Raw genomic sequence first — 20815 nt, forward strand, 5'->3', positions numbered from 1 at the left:
GCATCTCCACACTGATTTATATAGTGTTCGACCAGTTTGCAGTCCCATCAGCAGCACATAAGTGACTTCCTTTCCCATCTGGGTCAGCATTTGTCATCATTTTTTTTAAACCTTAGCCATCCTGACTGAGGTGAGATGAAAACTCAAAGTGCTTTTAACTGGTGTTTTCCCAATGAGTAAGGATGTTGAATATTTTAAAAATGTTTCTCAGCCTTTTATGTTTCATCTTTTCAGAGCTCTCCATTTAGATCTATTCCCTAATTTTTAAAATGAGTTAGTTGTTTTCTTACTGTTTCCTTTTATGAGTACTTTATATATTCTAGATACTAACCCTCTGTTGAATGTATAACTGGTAAGAATTTTTCCTGTTCTATAGGATGTCTCACTCAAATGATGATGTGCTTTGCTGAACAGCAACTTTTTTGTTTCATGAAGTCCGATTTATTGATTTATTATGAACAGAAAACAAATAAAGCAATCCAACAAACAATAAAACTCTTCAGAAGCCATTTTGAATGGAGAGTTAGTTGAAATGCATGACAGAGAAAAGATAAAGCTTATATTTCTAAAGTCATAGCAAATCAGGTATTAATGGTATCAGTGGTCTTCCCAGTTCAAGGACTTTCGAGGGAGCGGAGATAGCATGCACTGCTATAAAGGGTTAAAAGGGACTAACAGAACAGGAAGGGAAACTGGGATGAGTGAATGGATGGTAAGGTAGAGCAGGGAGTATAAGGAGGGATAAATAACACCTGTACGGAAGAGAAGTGTCATCGTTTTAAGTAAATTTACTCTCAGTGTTGTTTACTGTTTTAATTTTCTAGTAATCCCATCAGTGAATGCTTATATAAATGATGGCCAGAAAGATATAGAAACAGTTTAATGGATCAGGGGCCAATTATAGAACAAATAATAGGTGTACCTGACTACTCTTTATTGTAAAATGAACATAGCCAGATTTCTCAAATCTGGAATTACATGGTCACTGACATAATCAATTAATTATACCCCAACCTCTCAAAGAGCTATATCCAATATTTTCTCCCCTAATATGTACCTTAGTTGGTAAGTACATTGATGCTATATGAATTCAAGTGTTTGCTGCAGGTTAGAAGTGTCACTAAAATGTTACAAAATAAAGAGGTAGAAATTGTAATGAACTCTACCTAAATGAGTCTCAAAATGTGACTAGTCAGTTTTTATTCCAATGAAATAGATGCCTAAAATTAACCAAATATTATAAATAATATCCTTCACTGAAAATACCTCTTATTTTTGTTACACATTTTAGTTTAATAATCTCTTCTTTCTTTAGCTTTCCATAGCTTGTATTTAAGAGAAGAAAACTATAAATTAACAAGTGGGAGGTGAGTGCCTAAATTATATATAAACTCACCCTAATCCAAATTAAATCACCAAGCTTACTGTGGTATCTGGAAGTACAGGTTTACATTCTAAAAGGACAATGGTGTAGAGTTAAATATTTAGCCTATGGAATAATTAAAATAAGTAACTCAGCATTTGAGCTAAAGTCAGAGACAGAAATATGTATCTTAGTATGCTTTGTGCTAGGATAATCTTGCATGGTGGAAGCCTAAGAGAGCAATAAGAGATTGAAAAAAATAGAGAACTGTGTTTTCAAATGTTATATTTTCAGGCCTTTGCAGTGTAAACATGTGAAAGGTTTGCAAGTTGCAAGGAGATATTTTAGCTTCAATCTGATAAAAAAAACTGTAGGCATGTCAGTCTAAAATAAGAAAGTCATGTTCTTTAACAAAACAAAAGGGAAGTAGGGCTATCACACATGTCAAAATGTTGTAAACAGAGATGAAATATGCGTATTTGTTCGCTTCTGAAATCCTGTTGCATATTACTGGGTATTTTATGCCTCAAAACCATAAAAACTTGTATTTGCCCGTGAGGATTCCTTATTTTCTTGCTGTTTATCTTTAGGTAGAAGAGACCCTTAGTTATTTGAGCCAATTTGAGCTTGGAATAGAAGTTCATATTTCTATAAATACATATGCTGAAGATTGAGAAGAGGACATTCTCTAGATTGTTTTTCCCCAGAGCTGAGGACTGAACCAAGGGCCTTGTGCTTGCTAGGCAAGTACTCTACCACTGAGCTAAATCCCCAATCCCATTCTCTAGATTTTTTAGAGATTTTAAATTCAAACAGGACATCATTAAAATAAGTTGTAATGTATTTAGTTTTAAAGTCAAACAATAGTAGCACATCATGTTGCCCTGATAATCCTCTCATTAATTCTCAGTGCCAAGTTGTATTATACACTGAAATTATGAGTTATCTAAACTGTACAAATATCATAATCATTGTCACTTATTGAAAAATTATTGAATAACAGAACATTATTTAATACGTAAGTGTGTAAAATTCTAGTTAAATATTGTCTTTGCATCAAATTTTAAGACCTGGCCTGATCCAAGCAGTAATTATGATGACATCTGTGATTCTTTAGGAAACATCATCCCTGCCCTGGATGAGAGAAAAATTGCCATGTCTTTGAATCTAGTAACTAAAAGAGGAAAAGAGTCATTTGTAAAGGACTCATCTCACATATTTTATCATTAATGAACCATTTGTTGGATGCCTTATCATACAAATTTATCAAAATTTTCAGTGAAGATCTATAGTTTTATTTGATGGCAGATATTTTAAATATCCAGGTGTACTTATTACAGACCTGGAGTGGGATGGCACCCAAGTGAGTATGTCATTACCTGGGTACTTGAAAAGTGGTTATAATGCATTTGTAACAAAAGTCTTTATTTTAAGGTTAATCTTGGATTCTCTTCATCTTTCTTCTATATCTTTCTTTGGATTCAGGACAATGAGTCATAATTTTTTATTTGGTTCATTTTACTGGATTATAAATGAAAAACAGTTGGTAGGAGGTACACTAGCAATGTATGCGTCTACCTAAGCCAAGGGGAGTGTGCTACACACAGAATTATTACTGGTAGAAAGTCAATCAAGGAATCCATTCATCTTTATTGTTTTTTGAGACAATGTCTATGTACCTGAGATTCTTCTCATACTCACAATCCTCCTGTGTCTACCTACAAGTGCTGGAACCAAAGACATGTAAGCCATACACAGCTTCCCATCTTTAACTTTAATGTCACTCTAGTGGCAGGAAATGAGAAGATGACTGTGAGAACAAAGATCTGGTTAAAAAACTTCATTTGATTTCACTAATCAAGAGGCTAATTAATGCTGCCAGATCACAATACTGTTTTCTGGCATGTTGCCACCATCCAAGGAGACTGGGGCTTTTGCCTTGGATATTTTTCTGTTGTGATAAAAACAACATGACCAATGCAATTTATAAAATAAATCATTTAAAGGCTTGTAATTCCAGAGAGTTAGAGTACATGATGGCAGTGTGAAGGCATGCCAGCAGAAGCAGCTGAAAACTCACATCTTAAAACAGAAAACAGGAGACAGACAGAGTACTGGAAATGGCTGAAGGATTTTTAAGTCTCAAAGCTTGCCCCAGTGACACATTTCCCAAACAAGGCCACAATCTCCTCATCCTTCCCAAACAGTTTCACCAACTGGAGACCAAGTATTCAAATCTATGAGCCTATAGGGGCCAATCACTGCAAGCTTATTTTCTGAAGTGTATCCATCTGGAGTCATATTTAGTTGGCAGTACCCATGCTGAAACAAAAGAAATCATGGTATTAGATGCAGAAGTAAGTAACCAGAATCCTTTTCTCTTGGCGTGTCAAGATCTAGAAAATTACTTCCGTTCCAGCAAAGGAAAAGCTGTGTCACTAGGAGAAACTGAAGCTCATTTAAAATGACAGTATTCAATGTTGTGTACCTCCCCCCTTTACTTCCCTTAAAGCCTAATATAAAATCATTATCTGCCATTTAAAATACAAGAGTGATGAGATCTTCATATTTTAGATTAATGTCATGATCCTGGGATATAATTTTCTTTCACACGGAAAAATTTAAGTGTAATTACTGAGCAGTATATATTTTGTTATTGGTTATGGTATTTAATATTTTAAATCCTAAATTTTAAGTCATTTCCCATGACCATTCTTTCTGGAATAGCTGAAGACCTCAGTGTCTGTTTCTAGACCAATGGTTCTCAACCTTCCTAATGCCGCGACCCTTTAACACAGTTCTTCATGTTTTGGTGACCCCCAACTATAAAATTATTTTTGTTGCTACTTCATAACTGTAATTTGTTACTGTTATGAATTGTAATCTAAATATCTGATATGCAGGATATCTGATATTCGACCCCTGTGAAAAGGTCATTTGACCACCAAAGGGATTGAGAGCCACTGGCTTAGAGACTTCTCTATTATTCTTTGCTGTTTAAAACAAAATGCTATAGAGTTTGGATAAAATGGAAAAAAAGGTCCCCAAATATAAATAAAGTACAAATAACCATAGAGGAGAAAAGATACTAAGCAAAGAGACTAGGGCATGCTGATATTGTTAATGAGCTAAAAAAGCAAAGGCTGCAAAAGTTTTGGGACCTATTATACATGCTTCAGAAATTGTGAGTGTGTGAAGGTACTGACATTCCTTTGAGAAAGTTGTCAGGTTTGAGTTCTTGAGTCCAGGTCCTAAAGGTGGGAGTCTGACATTTCCAGCCTAAATGCTTTCTATAGGGCAGATATCTTACCCTTGTGAAGAAAGGAAGATTAGTCCCTAGTCAACAAATAGGAAATATTTTTCTTTTACTAAAGGAAGGCGTTTTGGTCCCTTAAAAGTCATACCACGTAGGTAGCCACCTACACACAAATCATGGCCAATCCTCGGGTGAGGCCCTGGGGACTGGTTTATTTTCCATTCCGCCCTTGCTCTTTCTACCGGACCCCATCAGGTTGGTTTCCTTTTTTCCTTTCACAGGCTATTAATCCTGTGAAACAGTGGATAGGGCACACACTCAAAGAGAAAATTTTGAGAAGGACGGCAAAAAAGTGCAAAGGGCCAGAGGGATGTGATTATCTTGGACGTTAGTTTATTTTATGTAAGCTTGGAAGCTCATAACTTTCCAGTAAAAAAAAAAAACAAAAAACCCCTCTTCTTGTCCAAATGCTCATGTCTGGTCTGAGACACAAGGTGAACATTCAGAAAAGCTGAGGAAAATCCCCACAGCCCTGTCAGCACTGAGAACAGGAAATGCATACAGTTTTCCCACTGCAGTGTAACCTGTGATCACCTCATCACTTCTACAAAGTAAAAATATTAAAAAAAATAGTGTGTAAAACGGAACTTCGTATAATAGTGGGTTAGCCTCGAAAAGAAAAGAGTTGGAATACACAAACACAGAGTGGCAAATACTCAAGACACTGATAGCTTTATTTAGGCTAAATGTAATTTTAAATAGTTTCTTTAGTGTTTTAGAGAACCATTAAAAAGCAAGTTAATACTTCCACTACTGTTTTAATAGTGCATCGATATAAAAGTGCTTGAGTTACACTATGAATGAATGGCAAGTTAAACAACAGTCAACCAATGAAGGTTTATCAAATTGTTTACAAAAGATTGTAGTATATGAGAAACATAAAGGCATCTTACCATTAGACTCTCCTTTGGTCTAAAGTTACTTGCATTTGAGATTCAGATACACAAAAATGTAGCTGGGCCTTGAAGGATACCAAATTTTGGTAGATATAGATAGACTAGACATAGAGCTATTGAAACCAAATAATATTCAAGAATATGGAAGAAAGAGATAGGGACAATTTTGTAAAAAAAAAAACTTGACTTTGAGCTTCATGTTACTGCTTTTTATACTCAGAGGACACTCTCAAATTTGAGTGTACATTGAACTTGTTAAAATGTAGATACCTTTCAACATTTTGTCAAGTATTATTCATTTCATGCAGGAATATATACTTTAAACACACAGTGTAGTTATTTTAGGGGACAGAATTCCAGAGAGTTGATAGAAGAAATGAGATATAATAAAGACAGATTAGCAAAATAATGCAAAGCTCTTTAAGAACAATTGGTTTTATCATTTTTTATGGATAGAAGAGGAAAGAGATTCTGGTATTGTTAGTGCTCAGTACAGGCTTGAAAAGTCTTTGAGATTGTACATCTTCAGTACAAATTGATATGTACTATTCCCCAAAATATAAAGGAATTTAAAACTAGTATGTCTAAGGCAATGGCAATGTAACTAGGCTTTATTCACTGATGATATGAGGCTGTGACCCTTTTCACGTTGTCTCCAGGTAACTGAGGGTACTTCTAGAGACGAGGAACAGGATGAATTGTCTGCTAGAGAGGAAATAGCCTTCAAATCTCAGCAGAGACATTGGACTTAGCTAAGGAATGGCCATGCTCACAACGACTCCATTGTCTGCCTGTGTGCATCTTTCCTCCATACATGAAGTTGAACTCAAGGAATCTCAGAGAAGGTGGTGAAGCTTCTAGAAATGGCACCTTGGTAGAACACATTTCCTTATAATAAAACATCTGGTGGAACATCTAGTGTGCCTGACCAAATTAGTAAATTAGCTCTGATAATTAATCACAAAATCATTTCCCCAAAATATTTGCTTATCACCATGTAGCAGTTACCAGACAGCTTTCCCAGGGAATTTGTGAGATATTTAACTTCAAATTTTTTTCAGAAATCAAAAGACCTGGAGATTTGCACTACATGCTGATGAGAATCTATAAGAAATTTCTGTGCTCTCTTCTCCCTAGAGATGTGATTGCTCATGTAAAATAATGTTACAAGCTTTTCCTATACACATGCACACACCTGTTCAGCTTTACATGGTTTGCAGGTACTTGTTGAGGAGTCTATATTATCTTGGCTGATTAGTATGCATCTAACCAGAACTCTAAAATAAAACTAGTTTTTCTGCAAGTGATTGCCTATGACTTGGGATTAGGTGGTCTGTTGTTTTGGTTTGTTTGTTTGTTACTGGGTTTTGTTTGTTTGTTTGTTTGTTTGTTTGTTTGTTTTTTGGTTTTTCGAGACAGGGTTTCTCTGTGTAGCTTTGTGCCTTTCCTGGAACTCACTTTGTAGCCCAGGCTGGCCTCAAACTCACAGAGATCCGCCTGGCTCTGCCTCCCGAGTGCTGGGATTAAAGTCGTGCACCACCACCACCCAGCTTGTTACTGTTTTGTAAAACCCACACCCCAAAATAGCATCTCTATTGATAATACATCTTTAAAACTACAATTTGTACCTAGATGATTTGATTACCTTGTATTTTATAATTTGAATTCTTAAAATGTAGACCCACATTTTTATGGAGAAGAGTGTCTTAAAGTATGAGCTAATATATTCTTATCTTAGATAATAACATCTTAAGTCTCATCAAAATGATATACAAAGCTTTCCTTAATATTCATTTGAGACAAGATTCATCAAATCTCCATATATATATATATATATATATATATATATATATATATATATATATATATACACCATATATATATATATACACCATAACTCCACTCAATGACTATAGGAAATATTTTATGACCTGTATATCACTGGAAACTTACAGCAGTGATTTGGGGCCTTGTGTCCTTCTCTCACCCCTTTTTCGAAGAAGGATAGGTCCCCAAAATAAGGAGAAACTGTTTTTGAAAATTCTGGCATGATACTTCAAATAAATCTCTCATTTAAAGTCAGGGTATGTTCAGATACCTGTTACTGTGTGGTTCTTTCTTATGAAAGGACCATCTCTATGAATAATTTTATATGTTGAAACAAATGTCCCTTTTCTTTTTTGTCCCCATAACGCTAGAAGAAGGAATATTTGTGTTTAGTGTAGGACAATGGACTTCGGATTTTTGAATGATTAGAAGTTTCATTCAACTTTTTTTCACTAGAAAATCATGTTGTCTAGTGAAAGGAGAGCATCAGCTGCACTCAGAGGTAGCTAGAAAAATCTTAAGGAAGATGCTCTACTGTGGGGGACCCAGCCCCCACCTTAACCTGGGTACTCTTGAGGAGTGAGGGATAAGATATTTAGATAGAAATAGAGAGGGGAGAGAAACAGATAGAAACACAGGGGATATCCTTGGGAGGGCCTGGATCCTTATCCACTGGCCCAGAACTTTATTCAAAAGGGTTTTTATAACAATGCCAAGGGGCAAGGCAAAAGATCTTCGCCTTGCTAGATACAGCCAAGTGTAGATGCTTCCAAACACCTGGTACCCAGGCCAATGGTCTAATCATCTTCTTATGCAGCCCTGCTGGTAAAGCAGGCTCAAATCTCACTAGGAAACCCCTATGGGCTCCCACACTCTTCTTAGGAGCATTCCTGAGTTTTAGGATGAAATGTAGAGATGGAAATTCATCAGATAAAAGTAGCTTATATATATGTACCAAAGTATCATAGTTAGATACAGTATTTTGTACAACAAATATACACTAATAAAAATTGTAGCCAATGGTGTGGGAATAAAAACAGGAGAAATATAGACTTTAGGAATGTGTAGTCTTGACTTTCAGTTTAATTTACTTCAGCAAACAGCAAACATGTCCTTTTTAATTTACATTTTTTAAATGTTGAGATTATAAATTTAACTACATTTCTCTCTTCTCTTTCTTTCATCCAAAACCCTCCCAAATACCTCTTTTAACTCTCTTTCAAATTCATCTTTACATTGTTATTGCATGCATATATGAATTTATATATGTATATTTGTAAATATTACCTGCTCATTCTGTATAATGTTACTCGTATATGTGTTTTTATAGCTGACCATTTGGCACTGGACAACCAATTGGTGTGTTCTTCCCTGGGAAATATCACCTGTCCCACCCCAAGCTTTCCTCAGTTGCCTACAGTTCTCTGTGTAGGGTTGAAACCTCATGGGCTTTTCTCAGTCCAGTTTGGCATGTCCATCAATGCTGTCCTTGTTCAGCTCATGTTTGGGTGGTTCTGTTGGTGAGACTTTATGGGTATAGCTTCTGACATTACTAGGAGACACAATTTCACAGCAAACTCCCTGATCCTCTGTCTCTTGCCATCTTCCCTCCTTCTCTTCCCCGGTGTCCCCTGAGCCTTATGTGTGGAAGCATTTTGTAGATGTATCCATTGGGACTGGGCTCAACACTTCTGCATTTTGATGGGGCGTGGTTGTCTGTAGTAGTTTCTGTCTGTTGCAAAGTGAAGTTTCTTTAATGAGGGGTAAGAACTGCAATTATTTGTAGGTATAAGGGCAAATGTTTATAGTTTGTTGTTAGGTATTATGCTAGTTTAGTTATTTAGTAATTGTAAGTTCTCTATTACATTTTTCCCTCTTACATACCTACATTATCTATAATCACATTCTTACACACTGTATGGTGAGTTTTATTCTTTTCCACTGGAATTTATGTTCAAGAAGAGAAAGGTCACACACCTTTTTATGTTGTCTATATTCCCAGTACCAAGAATGGTACCTGGCAAACTGTAGATGCTGAGTAAATATTGGTCCAGTAAATATTTGATGAATATACCAAGCCAGGATCTCAGAACCTATAGGACTCAGAAATACACAAGACTCAGCCCACAACTTCAAGGAGTTTCTGGGTTAGTAGGAATTGGGTATAATGGGCAGGAGGACAAGAGCATAAATAATGCACATATAATTAGCAAAAGGAAGAGGAAGTTGAGTTATTGTAAAAAGTCACAAATACGATGTTAAGATGACAGCTAACATAACAGTATTGTTTTAACCACAGAATGTTTCAAGAAGGACAGGAAACTTAAGGAAATTAGAAAGAAAGAGAAGAAAAGAAAAGAAAAGAAAAAAGAAAAGAAAGAGGAAGGAAGGAAGAAAGGAAAGAAGGAAGAAAGAAAGAAAAGAAAATTAGTGGAAAAAGAGATGCTGCAGGCTAAGGCAGCATCAATATCACTGCTGTCTGTGAAAACTAAAAAGGTCATCTGAAGAGTATGACTTCGTTAGAATTGTGTATTCAGTCTGCTAAAAAATAGCAGGAGATAATAACTTTGTGAAGGTACATAGCACTGTTATAAAGATTGATTTCCATGCCATACAGCTTCTGATTTGTAAATAATAATAAAGAGATAACCTAGAAAAAATAATGAAAATAATGAAAGCCTTTTGTAGAATGGAGCAGAATAAAAACAGACAAAGAAATTAAGTAATAAAGACCTAAACTAGGGTAAAAGATGGAAATTTTAAAATGGGGTGATAATAAGAATGCCCTTGCAGAAAAGTCACTTAATGTAAGTAATGTTTATTGAGCATTTATTGTATACTCACAATGTACTAAATGTATTACCTATATTAGCACAGTAAATTCTCGTACTGTCTCTCCAAGTTTGATACCATGATTATTGTCATTTTTAGTGTACATGTGCTCATGTACTATGGCATCTGTGCCTGACTTCATATTTTACTTAACACATTTTTTCTCCAGATTAAGCAGTTTTGTTTGCAAATGACAGAATTTCCTTATTTTCAAAGACTGAATATTATTGAGCACATGCACAGATGTTTCTTTATATATTCATTGTTGATGACTACATACATTCATTCTGTATATTCTCTGAAAGAGACGATGCTCAAATGAACATGAGAATGTTGTTTGTTTTTGCTCTTTTGGGGGGCCTACCACCCAGCTTCCAAATAAATCACACAGAGAGGCCTATTCTTAACTATAAATGCCTGACCTTAGCTTGGCTTGTTTCTAGCCAGCTTTCCTTATCTTAAATTATCCCATCTATCTTTTGCCTCTGGGCTCTTACCTTTTCTTCTGTATATCTTACTTTCACTCTTACTCCATCGCTGGCTGTGTAGCTGGGTGGCTGGCCCCTAGCATCATCGTCTCCTCTTATTTCTCACTCTTTCTTCTTTTCCTCCCAGATTTCTCCTATTTATTCTCTCTGCTACCCGTCCTGCCTATCTTTTCTCCTGACTTGCTATTGGCCATTCAGCTCTTTATTAAACCATCAGGTGTTTTAGACAGGCAAAGTAACACAGCTTCACAGAGTTAAACAAATGCAACATAAAAAGAATGCAACACATCTTTATATCATTAAACAAATGTTCCACAGCATAGACAAATGTAACACATCTTAAATATAACACACTAATATTCTACAACATGAGAGTGAAGATATTTCTTCAAAATACTTATTTCTTTCCTTTTAGATAGCTACAAAGAATAGGAATATTGAATCATGTGATGGTTCTATTTTAATTTTTTTTTAGGAACTACAATCCACTTTTTGCAGTATGGCACCAATTTATATTCCCTCCAATAAGATTGAAAAAAAAATCAATTTCTCTACATTTTCACCAGAACTTTTTTTTTTTTTGAATTGTTATAAAAGGCGTTCTTGCCGGGCGTTGGTGGCGCACACCTTTAATCCCAGCACTCGGGAGGCAGAACCAGGCGGATCTTTGTGAGTTCGAGGCCAGCCTGGGCTACCAAGTGAGTTCCAGGAAAAGGCTCAAAGCTACACAGAGAAACCCTGTCTTGAAAAACCAAAAAAAAAAAAAAAAAAAAAAGACGTTCTTAATGTTGTGAGTGATATTTCATGGTGGTTTATAATTTGCACTTCCCTGGTTATTAGTGATGTTAACATCTCTTCATACACTTCTTATCTGCCATCTAAATTTCTCTATCACTGAATCAAAATCACCACATGTGAATATATTTCAAAGATATCATCTCTTTTCAGAACTGGACTGTTTGTTAACACCTCTTTCACTATCAATTATATTCTTTAGAGTAATACATAAATGTTATAATACCAAGTTTCTATATCTTCCTTACTTGAGTAATATCAAATATTTAACATCTTCAAGCTAAATGCCTTTTAAATAAAGTGAGACCCACATTTTTAGGCAAAACGTGATATTTTACTTACCAGGCAATTTACTTACCAGGCAAAATAGCAACAATAATTCCTTCAAGGGCTGAATCATGCACACTTCGAACCACATGGAGTTGATAATCCAAACCAGGATGTTTCATAATTCTCTTTTCATTTTTATTCTTCCCACGTATCTTTAAAGTCAGTTAAATCCTTCTAGATTTCAGCAGCCTTGAGGCAACTATCCAAGTCCCTAAGCTAAATTTGTTTACCTCAGAGGAAGGGTCATGGGCCCAGCTGAGTCAGCCTTTAGAGGATTTGATTCTCTGTTCTGGTGCTCTGCTCTCTTGTCTTGGATAATTAAGAGGTGACTAAATGTCCCATGTAAATGGAAATATTTAAAGAGAGGCTGGTTTCCCACTTGTTTTCACAACATCTGGGAAGGATTTGAATAAAATCACTGGCCCCTAAATGATGCTTCAAGGACAAATACAATGCTGACTATATCAGAATCATATGGGAAAACTTTTTAAAATACAAATTTCTGGCCTTACCTAAAACATGTTGAATCAAAATCTCTAGAGGAAACACCTGGAAAGCTGTATTCATTTTTTGTTATTTTAAAGAAAAAGTCTTCCTCACATGGGTCTGAAGATTGGCTAAGTTCATGAAACAGTGGTGGAGATTAGAGTTTCAGAAGATTCAACTGAGTGTAGTTGTTAAAATGCACATTTGGATTCTGCAGGTCCTGAGGGAAGAGCTGAGATTCTTCTGAATTTCTAAGAGGCTTCCATAATTGTTGGCTCAGACATTTTTAGTAACAAAATGCTGGATTATTTTTCAAGTTTTTTCTAGTTTTATTTTTCTGCACTTTGTAGAACAGTGGTTCTCAATCTTCCTAGTGCTGAGATCCTTTAATATTGTTCCTCATGTTGTGGTGACCACTAACCATAAAATTATTTTCATTGCTACTTCTTAACTGCAATTTTGTTACTGTTATGAATCATAATGTAAATATCTGTGTTTTCCAGTAATCTTAGGTGACCCCTGTGAAAAAGGTCATTTGACCCCCCCCAAAGAGGTCACAACCTACAGGTTGAGAACCACTGTTATAGAACCTCACTCAATTCTATTAAAAATAATGTATTTTATACATAGACTTTATTTTCTTATTTTACCTATATACAATAGATTTTGATTATATCCATATCCCACTCCATCCCACCTTCTCCAGATCTCCTCAGTCTGTCTCCTTCCCAAATTTATATCCTTTTCTGATTTTTAAAATAACCCACTGAGTCCATTGAGAATTGCCCATGTGTGCATGTGTGTGGGGTCATCCACTGGAGGATGGGCAACCTATCAGTGGCTGTACCCCCAAAGAAAAATGATTCTCTCTCCTCTTAGTAGCCATTAACTGCCAATAATTCCTCATCTAGGGATAAAACCTTCTGAGCTCCTCCTCTATTTATACTGGAAATTTAATTGGGTTAATCTTGTGCAGGTAAACTCAGCTGCTCATAATTTCATGAGTGCAAAAAAGAAATTTCAATCCAGATAGAGGATACCCTCCATATGGGTTCTTGGTAAGGGCATCTCCAATGCCCCCTCACCTCAAATAAAACAACTCAGGCTATTACCATTGCTCTTAGTGGCCCAGCAGAATTAGATTGCAGGATCCTATTGCTGAACATACCACATACTTTGGTTGTAAGACATAGAGGAATTATTTTTTTTCTTTTATTCTTCTCTCATACATTACATCCCAACTACAGTTTTCCCTCCCTCCACTCTTCCCCATACTCCCCCCACTTCCCCTCTCCCCCATACCCACTCTTCCTCTGTTTCCCTTCATGAAAAGAGCAGGCTAACCAGGGATATCAACTGAACATGGCATAATAAGTTACAATAAGACTAAGCACAAACCTTCATATGAAGGCTAAATGAGGCAGCCCAGTAGGAGGAAAAGGGTCCTAAGAGCAGACAAAAGAGTCAGAGACATCCCACTGTTAGGAATCCCACAAGAACACCAAGTTACACAACCTTATCATATATGTAGAGGACCCAGCTCAGACCCATACAGGGTCTATGACTGTCAGTTCAGTCTCTGTGAGCTCCTATGAGTGCTGCTTAGTTGATTTTGTAGGCTGTGTTTTCATGGTGTCCTTGAGCCCTCTGACTCCTACACTCCTTCCTCCCTCCTCTTTTACAGGGTTCCCCTGCTCTGCCTAGTGTTTGGCTGTAAGTCTCTGTATCTGCTTCTATCAGCTGCTGGAGGAAGCCTCTCTGATGATTATTGGGCTAGGCACAGATCCTACGAGTATAGCAGAATATCATTAGGAATCATTTCATTGTATTTTCCCTCTAGTTATGTTTGGCTCTATCCTAGCTGGGCCAACCAGCCCCTGGTTCCTGGCCGTCCAGATATTTCAGGCATGGGTTCCTTCTCATGGCATGGGCCTCAAGTTGGACCAGTCATTGGTTGGCCACTCCCATAAGTTCTGCACCACTTTTACTCCAGCACATTTAGGTTGAAGGTTTTGTAGCTGGGCTGATGTCCCAGTCCCACTGCTGGAAGCCTTGCTTGGTTATAGAAGATGACTGGTTCAGGCTTCATATCCTCCATTACTAGGAATCTTCACTGGGGCCACTCTCAAAGATTTCATGGGGTTTCCGAATCACCCCCTAGTGCTGCCTCCATTTCAGTTGTCTCCCCTAGTATTCTCTTCCTCCATGCCTCTCCTCCTGCTCCTCTGGTTCCCATTCCCACCCGCCCGAGTCCACTTGCAAAATCTATTCTATTTCCCCTTCCCAGAGAGATCCATGTGCTGACTCTTGAGCCATCCTTGTTACTTAGCCTCTCTGAGTCTTTGGATTATAGCATGGTTATCCTTTACTTTACAGCTAATATCCACTTAAGTGAGTACGTACCATGTTTGTCTTTCTGGGGCTGGAATACCTTACTCAGGATGATTTTTTTACTTTGATCCACTGACCTGCAAATTTTATGATGGCATTTTTTAAACACCTGAGTGTAAATGTACCACATTTTTTAAAATCCATTCTTCAGTTGAGGGACCTCCGAGGTTGTTTCCAGTTTCTGGCTACTATGAATAAATCTGCTATGAACATAGCTGGGCAAGTATCCTTGTGGTAGGGTGGAGCATCCTTTGGGTATATGCCTAGGAGTGGTATGGCTGGGTCTTAGATTGATTCCAAATTTTCTGAGGAACCACAATATTGATTTCCGTAGTGACTGTACAAGTTTGCACTCCCACAGCAATGGAAGAGTGTTCCTGGATAACCAGCTTTTGTTGTGTCAGGTGATATTATGTAGGCCTCTGAAGGAAAAGACATCAGTGGTCTTTTTCAGTACTGGACACTCTATGCTATTCTACTAACCTGAGGAAAAAAGATGTGCCCACTGGTGCAATAGTGGCACACATGTTAGGGAGATAAACAATTGCATTCTGATTAGGTTTGAGGCCTGTTCCATAGGAGAATATTCATGACTGACACTATAAACCTTTCCAAAAGCCTGTGACTAGGAAGGCCATCAGTTCTAGAAGGGAATCTACCCTTTTGTTTTGCTTAATGATCATGTTGTCAAAATGCCTTCTAAATATTTGTTTATACCCACAGATCTGTGCTGCTCTTAACCTTGATCAGAAAAGCTTCTTTTTGCAATGGGAAGCAATTAATGCAGAGCCCCATAACTGACCAAAATGCTAAGAATAAGTGACTGTGACTTCTCAGCACTAAGTAAGATATCTATATCAGCCACACAGTGAGGCTCAGCAAATATCATTGAAAAGGAGACTGAAGAATGTAAGAGCTAGAGTATGAGGAGGACTTTTATGAAACATTGTCTTCTGGATATAACATGGCCAGCAAATGCAGTGCTTTTTTTTTTTTCATTTAAAAATGCCATGTATAATGGGCTTATTTTCTTTTACTTGCAGGTTTGTCTTTTTTTCCTCTCACTTGTTCAATTTCAATATAGATCTGAAAAGGTCTCAGAAAAAAAGACCCACCAATGCTAATCATCCTGGAATAGCAGCAGACCTGCTGTGCACTGAAACAAACCTTTCTTCTGTGTGAACTGGGCCAAAAAGAATCCATGAAGTATACTTCCAAACACCTGTAAAGTGATGATCATCACATGGGAAATTGAGAAGCTCACATATGACATAGTTCTGAACCAAATGGGAGATATCCAACTGCCATGATGTTCCAGAAGGCCGTACTACAAAATAAACAAGAGTAGAAAATTTTAACCATGTTTCATGTGTGCTTGCACACTAGTTTTCTGTAGATATTGTAGACAAGTCCAAGGCAAACCTACAACCATTTTTTTTAAAGTTCCCAAATAATATACAGAGGCTAACAATTGTGGCAAAAGGTTGTTTTATATTCTGTCCCTCTTACCCATTGATCAGCCATCTTGTGAAAAAATGCAGCAGTTACTTATGGATTTAGATTTTGAATGACCATTAGGCAAAGACCATTTCTCTAGAAATAATCATGATTGATAATTATACATGTAACAAGACTGATGGAGACAATACAGATTTTCGGTACTTCATTTATGCAGTGACATACACTGTTATTCTTGTGCCAGGTCTCATAGGGAACATATTAGCCTTGTGGGTATTTTATGGCTATATGAAAGAAACCAAAAGGGCTGTGGTATTTATGATAAATTTGGCCATTGCTGACTTATTGCAAATTCTTTCTCTGCCACTGAGGATCTTTTACTACTTGAACCATGACTGGCCATTCGGTCCTGGTCTCTGCATGTTTTGTTTCTATCTCAAATATGTTAACATGTATGCAAGCATCTACTTCTTAGTCTGCATCAGCGTACGAAGATTTTGGTTTCTCATGTACCCCTTTCGTTTCAATGACTGCAAACAGAAATATGACTTGTATATCAGCATTGTTGGCTGGCTGATCATCTGCCTTGCCTGCCTACTCTTTCCTCTCCTCAGAACCAATGATGATACCCCAGGCAACAGAACCAAATGCTTTGTGGATCTTCCTACCAGGAATGTCAATCTGGCCCAATCTGTAGCAATGATAACTATTGGAGAGTTGGTTGGGTTTGTTACTCCTCTTATGATTGTCCTATACTGTACCTGGAAAACAGCTTTATCATTACAAAATAAATACCCCATCTCTCAACATCTTGGAGAGAAAAAGAAAGCCTTGAAGATGATTCTGACCTGTGCAGGGGTATTTCTGATTTGCTTTGCACCGTATCACTTCAGCTTTCCTTTAGATTTCCTAGTTAAGTCCAATGAAATTAAGAGCTGCCTAGCCAGAAGAGTGATTCTAATATTTCATTCTGTGGCCCTGTGCCTGGCAAGTCTGAATTCCTGCCTTGACCCAATTATATATTATTTCACCACCAATGAGTTCAGAAGACGTCTTTCAAGACAAGATTTGCCTGATAGCATCCAACTCCATACAAAATCATACAAAATTGTGAGTAACCATAACACCTCTACAATGGCAACTGAACTATGCTAAATAAAACCCCAAACTAAACATGGCCTAGAATGAAAGTACCAGAACACATTTGCAGTACCCTGTCAACAAGATAGTACTCACAAAAGCAGTCACAACTTTTAAATGTGTTCTATATTACTTAAATGGGGAATGCACATATTTATGGCAGGACCTATTTAGAACATTATGTTTCATTATCATTGCTGGTGACATGTCTATGTAGTAATGTATGACCAAGTCTTTAAGACTTAAGTGGTAAAATTTTAATGACACTCTACGCACATATGCTCTCAGCTGGAGTCATCAGCTTTGTCTGTGAACCTAAGTCACAAAGAGATTACTAGCTCAAGCTCACCTTAAGTACTGAGTTTTCTTACCTGGGATGATGAATTCATCAGAGGGAATGCAATTGTCTATTTGTAGTAGTGATCACAATTTGCATTCCAACAACATTTGGTTATGTTTAAAGTTGGATGAACAATATTTTATGTACACATAACATTACAAAAATAGAATAATTTTTATCTCCAAGATTTTATTCCATTCCATGATTTGAAAACTCCTATGCTTGGTTTCTTCGGTTAGTGTCAATATGAAATACTGTCACATCTAATGAGTGAATGAAATTATGAAATTAGGCTTTGGTATTTTTAAACTAAGAACAACAAGACATTCATGACACACAATTATTTTCTGTGATTGTATAAAATGCTACATTGAATATTTCCGGGGCAGGTAGTTTTCTAGAGTCAACCCAATATGACTCAGATGGCCTCTAGGCTTAAGAGAAAGGAAACAGGTGACAATCACAGTACTAGCTCTCTTAAACTAGTTCCAAGGAACACCTTCAGAAATGTATGAACCTGCCTAATAGAGAGATTTTTTTCCCTCATGTTTTAGAATTAAAGAAATCTAATAGGTTACTGCACTTACTGAGCCTATGGAAGAAACTGCGCCAATTATTCACTAAGCTTGGGCCAGAGTGAAAAGATGAAGCAACTATTGTCCTTCATTCCCCAAGCTAAGTGGTTCCTGTAGGCGCATCTACACAAGCCAGAGTAGGGCTTGAAGACACTGGTCATGTGGGCTTTCAAGTCTGCATTTTTGTTTCAGTTAAGTTTTACGATTATAAAGCCTACACAGATTACCTCTCAGAAACTGTTAAAAGCAATTTTTTTCACCTTTTGAGAAAAGTGGAGATCATTCCAGCAGCCTTAGGCACTCCTTATAAAAGCTTTGCCTACTACCTACTTGGTACTATTGAGCAGGAAAAACTGGGGTATGTGGCTGTAAGTACTGGGATAGTCTGAATCATGCTATACATTACAAATAAGATTACTTTTTAAAATGTTTGAATAAGAGAATGGAAAGAGAACACACTCTTCTTTACATTGGAAAAAATGTGGAAACCAAGCAAGGATTTTTAATATCCAGAAAAATAGTTTTAGGCATATAGTTAGTTATATGTTTTTTTTTGGGGGGGGGGCGTGGGAAACTGGTTCAATCAACATGAATTCTAACTCCTAATGCTACCAGAAAATTTCTAAAGTTTTGTTCTGAGCAAGTATTGATTATGCTTGTACATTTTTGTGAAAATAACAATGGAATAGAAAAATGACTTTGTGCTGCTAGCAACAGTATATTTATGTATTTCCTAGTTGTTCCTTGTAATGTACATATGTTTTGATGTATTAAATAAGTGTTGAATTTCGTTTTCAAAAGGAACTATAAATGTGTTTGGTCTGTTTGTTTTAAAGTGACTTCTATTTCAGTATAATTTTATGTTGTAATCATTTGTGGAACTACAAAACAAATGTGGGTGCTTGGAATAGAACTCACTTTTATAATGTCTACGCTTACATTTTTTGTAGCATGGATTACATTTCTTAAAGTCACTGTTTGAACTTTTTCTAACATTGATTTTACTATACTCATACTATTTTTTAAGGGAGAGGAAATATTTCTAGGATATTATTGATAATCTTGGAGTGGTTGAGGGTACAGCTCATTTGTTAGGCAGTTCTTTTACATCATTTAGGTAAAAGACAGGTGTGTAATGATTTTATCCTATTTATCTACCCAGACATGCCCATCCAGGTTGGTATTCAGCATCTGGTTTTCCTGATTCTTCATCTTCCTCATCAATATTTGGATTTGCTCTATCCCCCACCCCTTCTGATCAACTTATCCACAATAAGGTGCTAATTATTAATGTTAACTTCATATTAATTTACCAAGAAATATCTGAAGTTCATACCACAGTAATAGGCATTAACATGGAGTGGTGGCATGCAATGGAGAGATTGCAGGCACAGAGAGATGAGCTGGAAGGGAAGACAATGGAAAGAGAGTCTTAGAGCAATCCTTTCAGATAATGCAGTACAAATAACAGTCTACTTTGCTTTCCACTGTGAGGATGCTAAATTCCAAGAAATATCTCCATGAACATGGATATAAATTTCCCAGGTTTTTGCTCGAAATTTATTTTCCCTCTCTCTGTTTTAACACAAGACTTAGTTTTCAGAGGAAAATCTAATGTAAGAGAGAAATAGTATTTCAGGTACTACCAAGCAGTTACCTCTTTTCTGATGTTCCACTCTCCTGCAAAAGTCTCTTCTGCAGTTCTCTTATTCATCATCTTGAGTTTTATATGACCAAATACAAAGAGAGTCTTAATTGTGGTAGTGTATACTTAAAGATAAATAATCTCATATTTCTTTCATAAAGATTTTAAATTTTAGTCTCAAAATTAAGCAAATTATTTGAATAAAAATTTGCATATAGAATGTTTTGCATGCCGTTGATATTGTCTTTATTTTTATTGCTTATATTATTTTAATGACATGGTTTATGTGTTATGTATTTTCATTTTCATACAATGAAACACCAAATCCTATTAACTGGTGGTTCATGGAGAGGAGCTATTTGCCCTACAAACAACCATGCTCTGAAAAGATTCATCAGTGGAACTCCATACAACTTAATTTTTATGCCACCTTTTGGGTTACCTTCCAAGATACTGTGAAATGTTATATCAGGAGTTTATTTACAGCTCTTATTTATCACATGAATTTTAATAATAAAGATTGTCTCTGTAATTAAATAGAAATGTTCTGACTCTGGATGTCTTGTGTGAACATTTCTTTCAGCAAACTGATAGACTTGAGAACTGATAGTGGGGTCACATACATGGACTTATGTTCCTTGGGGTCTATTCTTCCTTTTAACCTACTGGAATGGTGGATTCCACTCTCAAAGATCAAGATGAGTCATTCCCTCTGTGTTATCCTACCTCAGGCCTCCGCTAAGTCTAATTTTGTTTTTTTCTACTTTAGCAATTTACTCCTCATTGTGTGTAAAGCCCTAGACTATTTGTGAAGCCTAAGTATCTTCAGTAATAATCAAATTGTTATGAATTACATACACATTTTAGCTGTTGCAGAAAGGCATTCTTAGGATATGGTATAAGGGTTTTTTAAAAAAGTGAAACATCTAACAC

The 20815-nt window shown here is 36.5% G+C and overlaps 1 protein-coding gene across 1 annotated transcript; it reads left to right on the forward strand.

Annotated features, from left to right (window-relative positions):
* The first annotated feature begins 15803 nt into the window (after window positions 1–15803).
* Window positions 15804–18725, forward strand: Gpr174 (G protein-coupled receptor 174). The gene has a single exon (XM_059251197.1). It carries the CDS (start codon window positions 16330–16332, stop codon window positions 17335–17337), a length of 1008 nt encoding a protein of 335 aa, XP_059107180.1. The 5' UTR covers window positions 15804–16329; the 3' UTR covers window positions 17338–18725.
* The last annotated feature ends 2090 nt before the right edge of the window (window positions 18726–20815 follow it).

The sequence above is a fragment of the Peromyscus eremicus genome, chromosome X (genome assembly GCF_949786415.1).
Source record: "Peromyscus eremicus chromosome X, PerEre_H2_v1, whole genome shotgun sequence".
NCBI classification, from domain to species: Eukaryota; Metazoa; Chordata; class Mammalia; order Rodentia; family Cricetidae; genus Peromyscus; species Peromyscus eremicus.

Coding starts and splice junctions, on each gene's coding strand:
- Gpr174 (XM_059251197.1), top strand. CDS start 16,330: ATGATTGATAATTATACATGTAACAAGACTGATGGAGACAATACAGAT.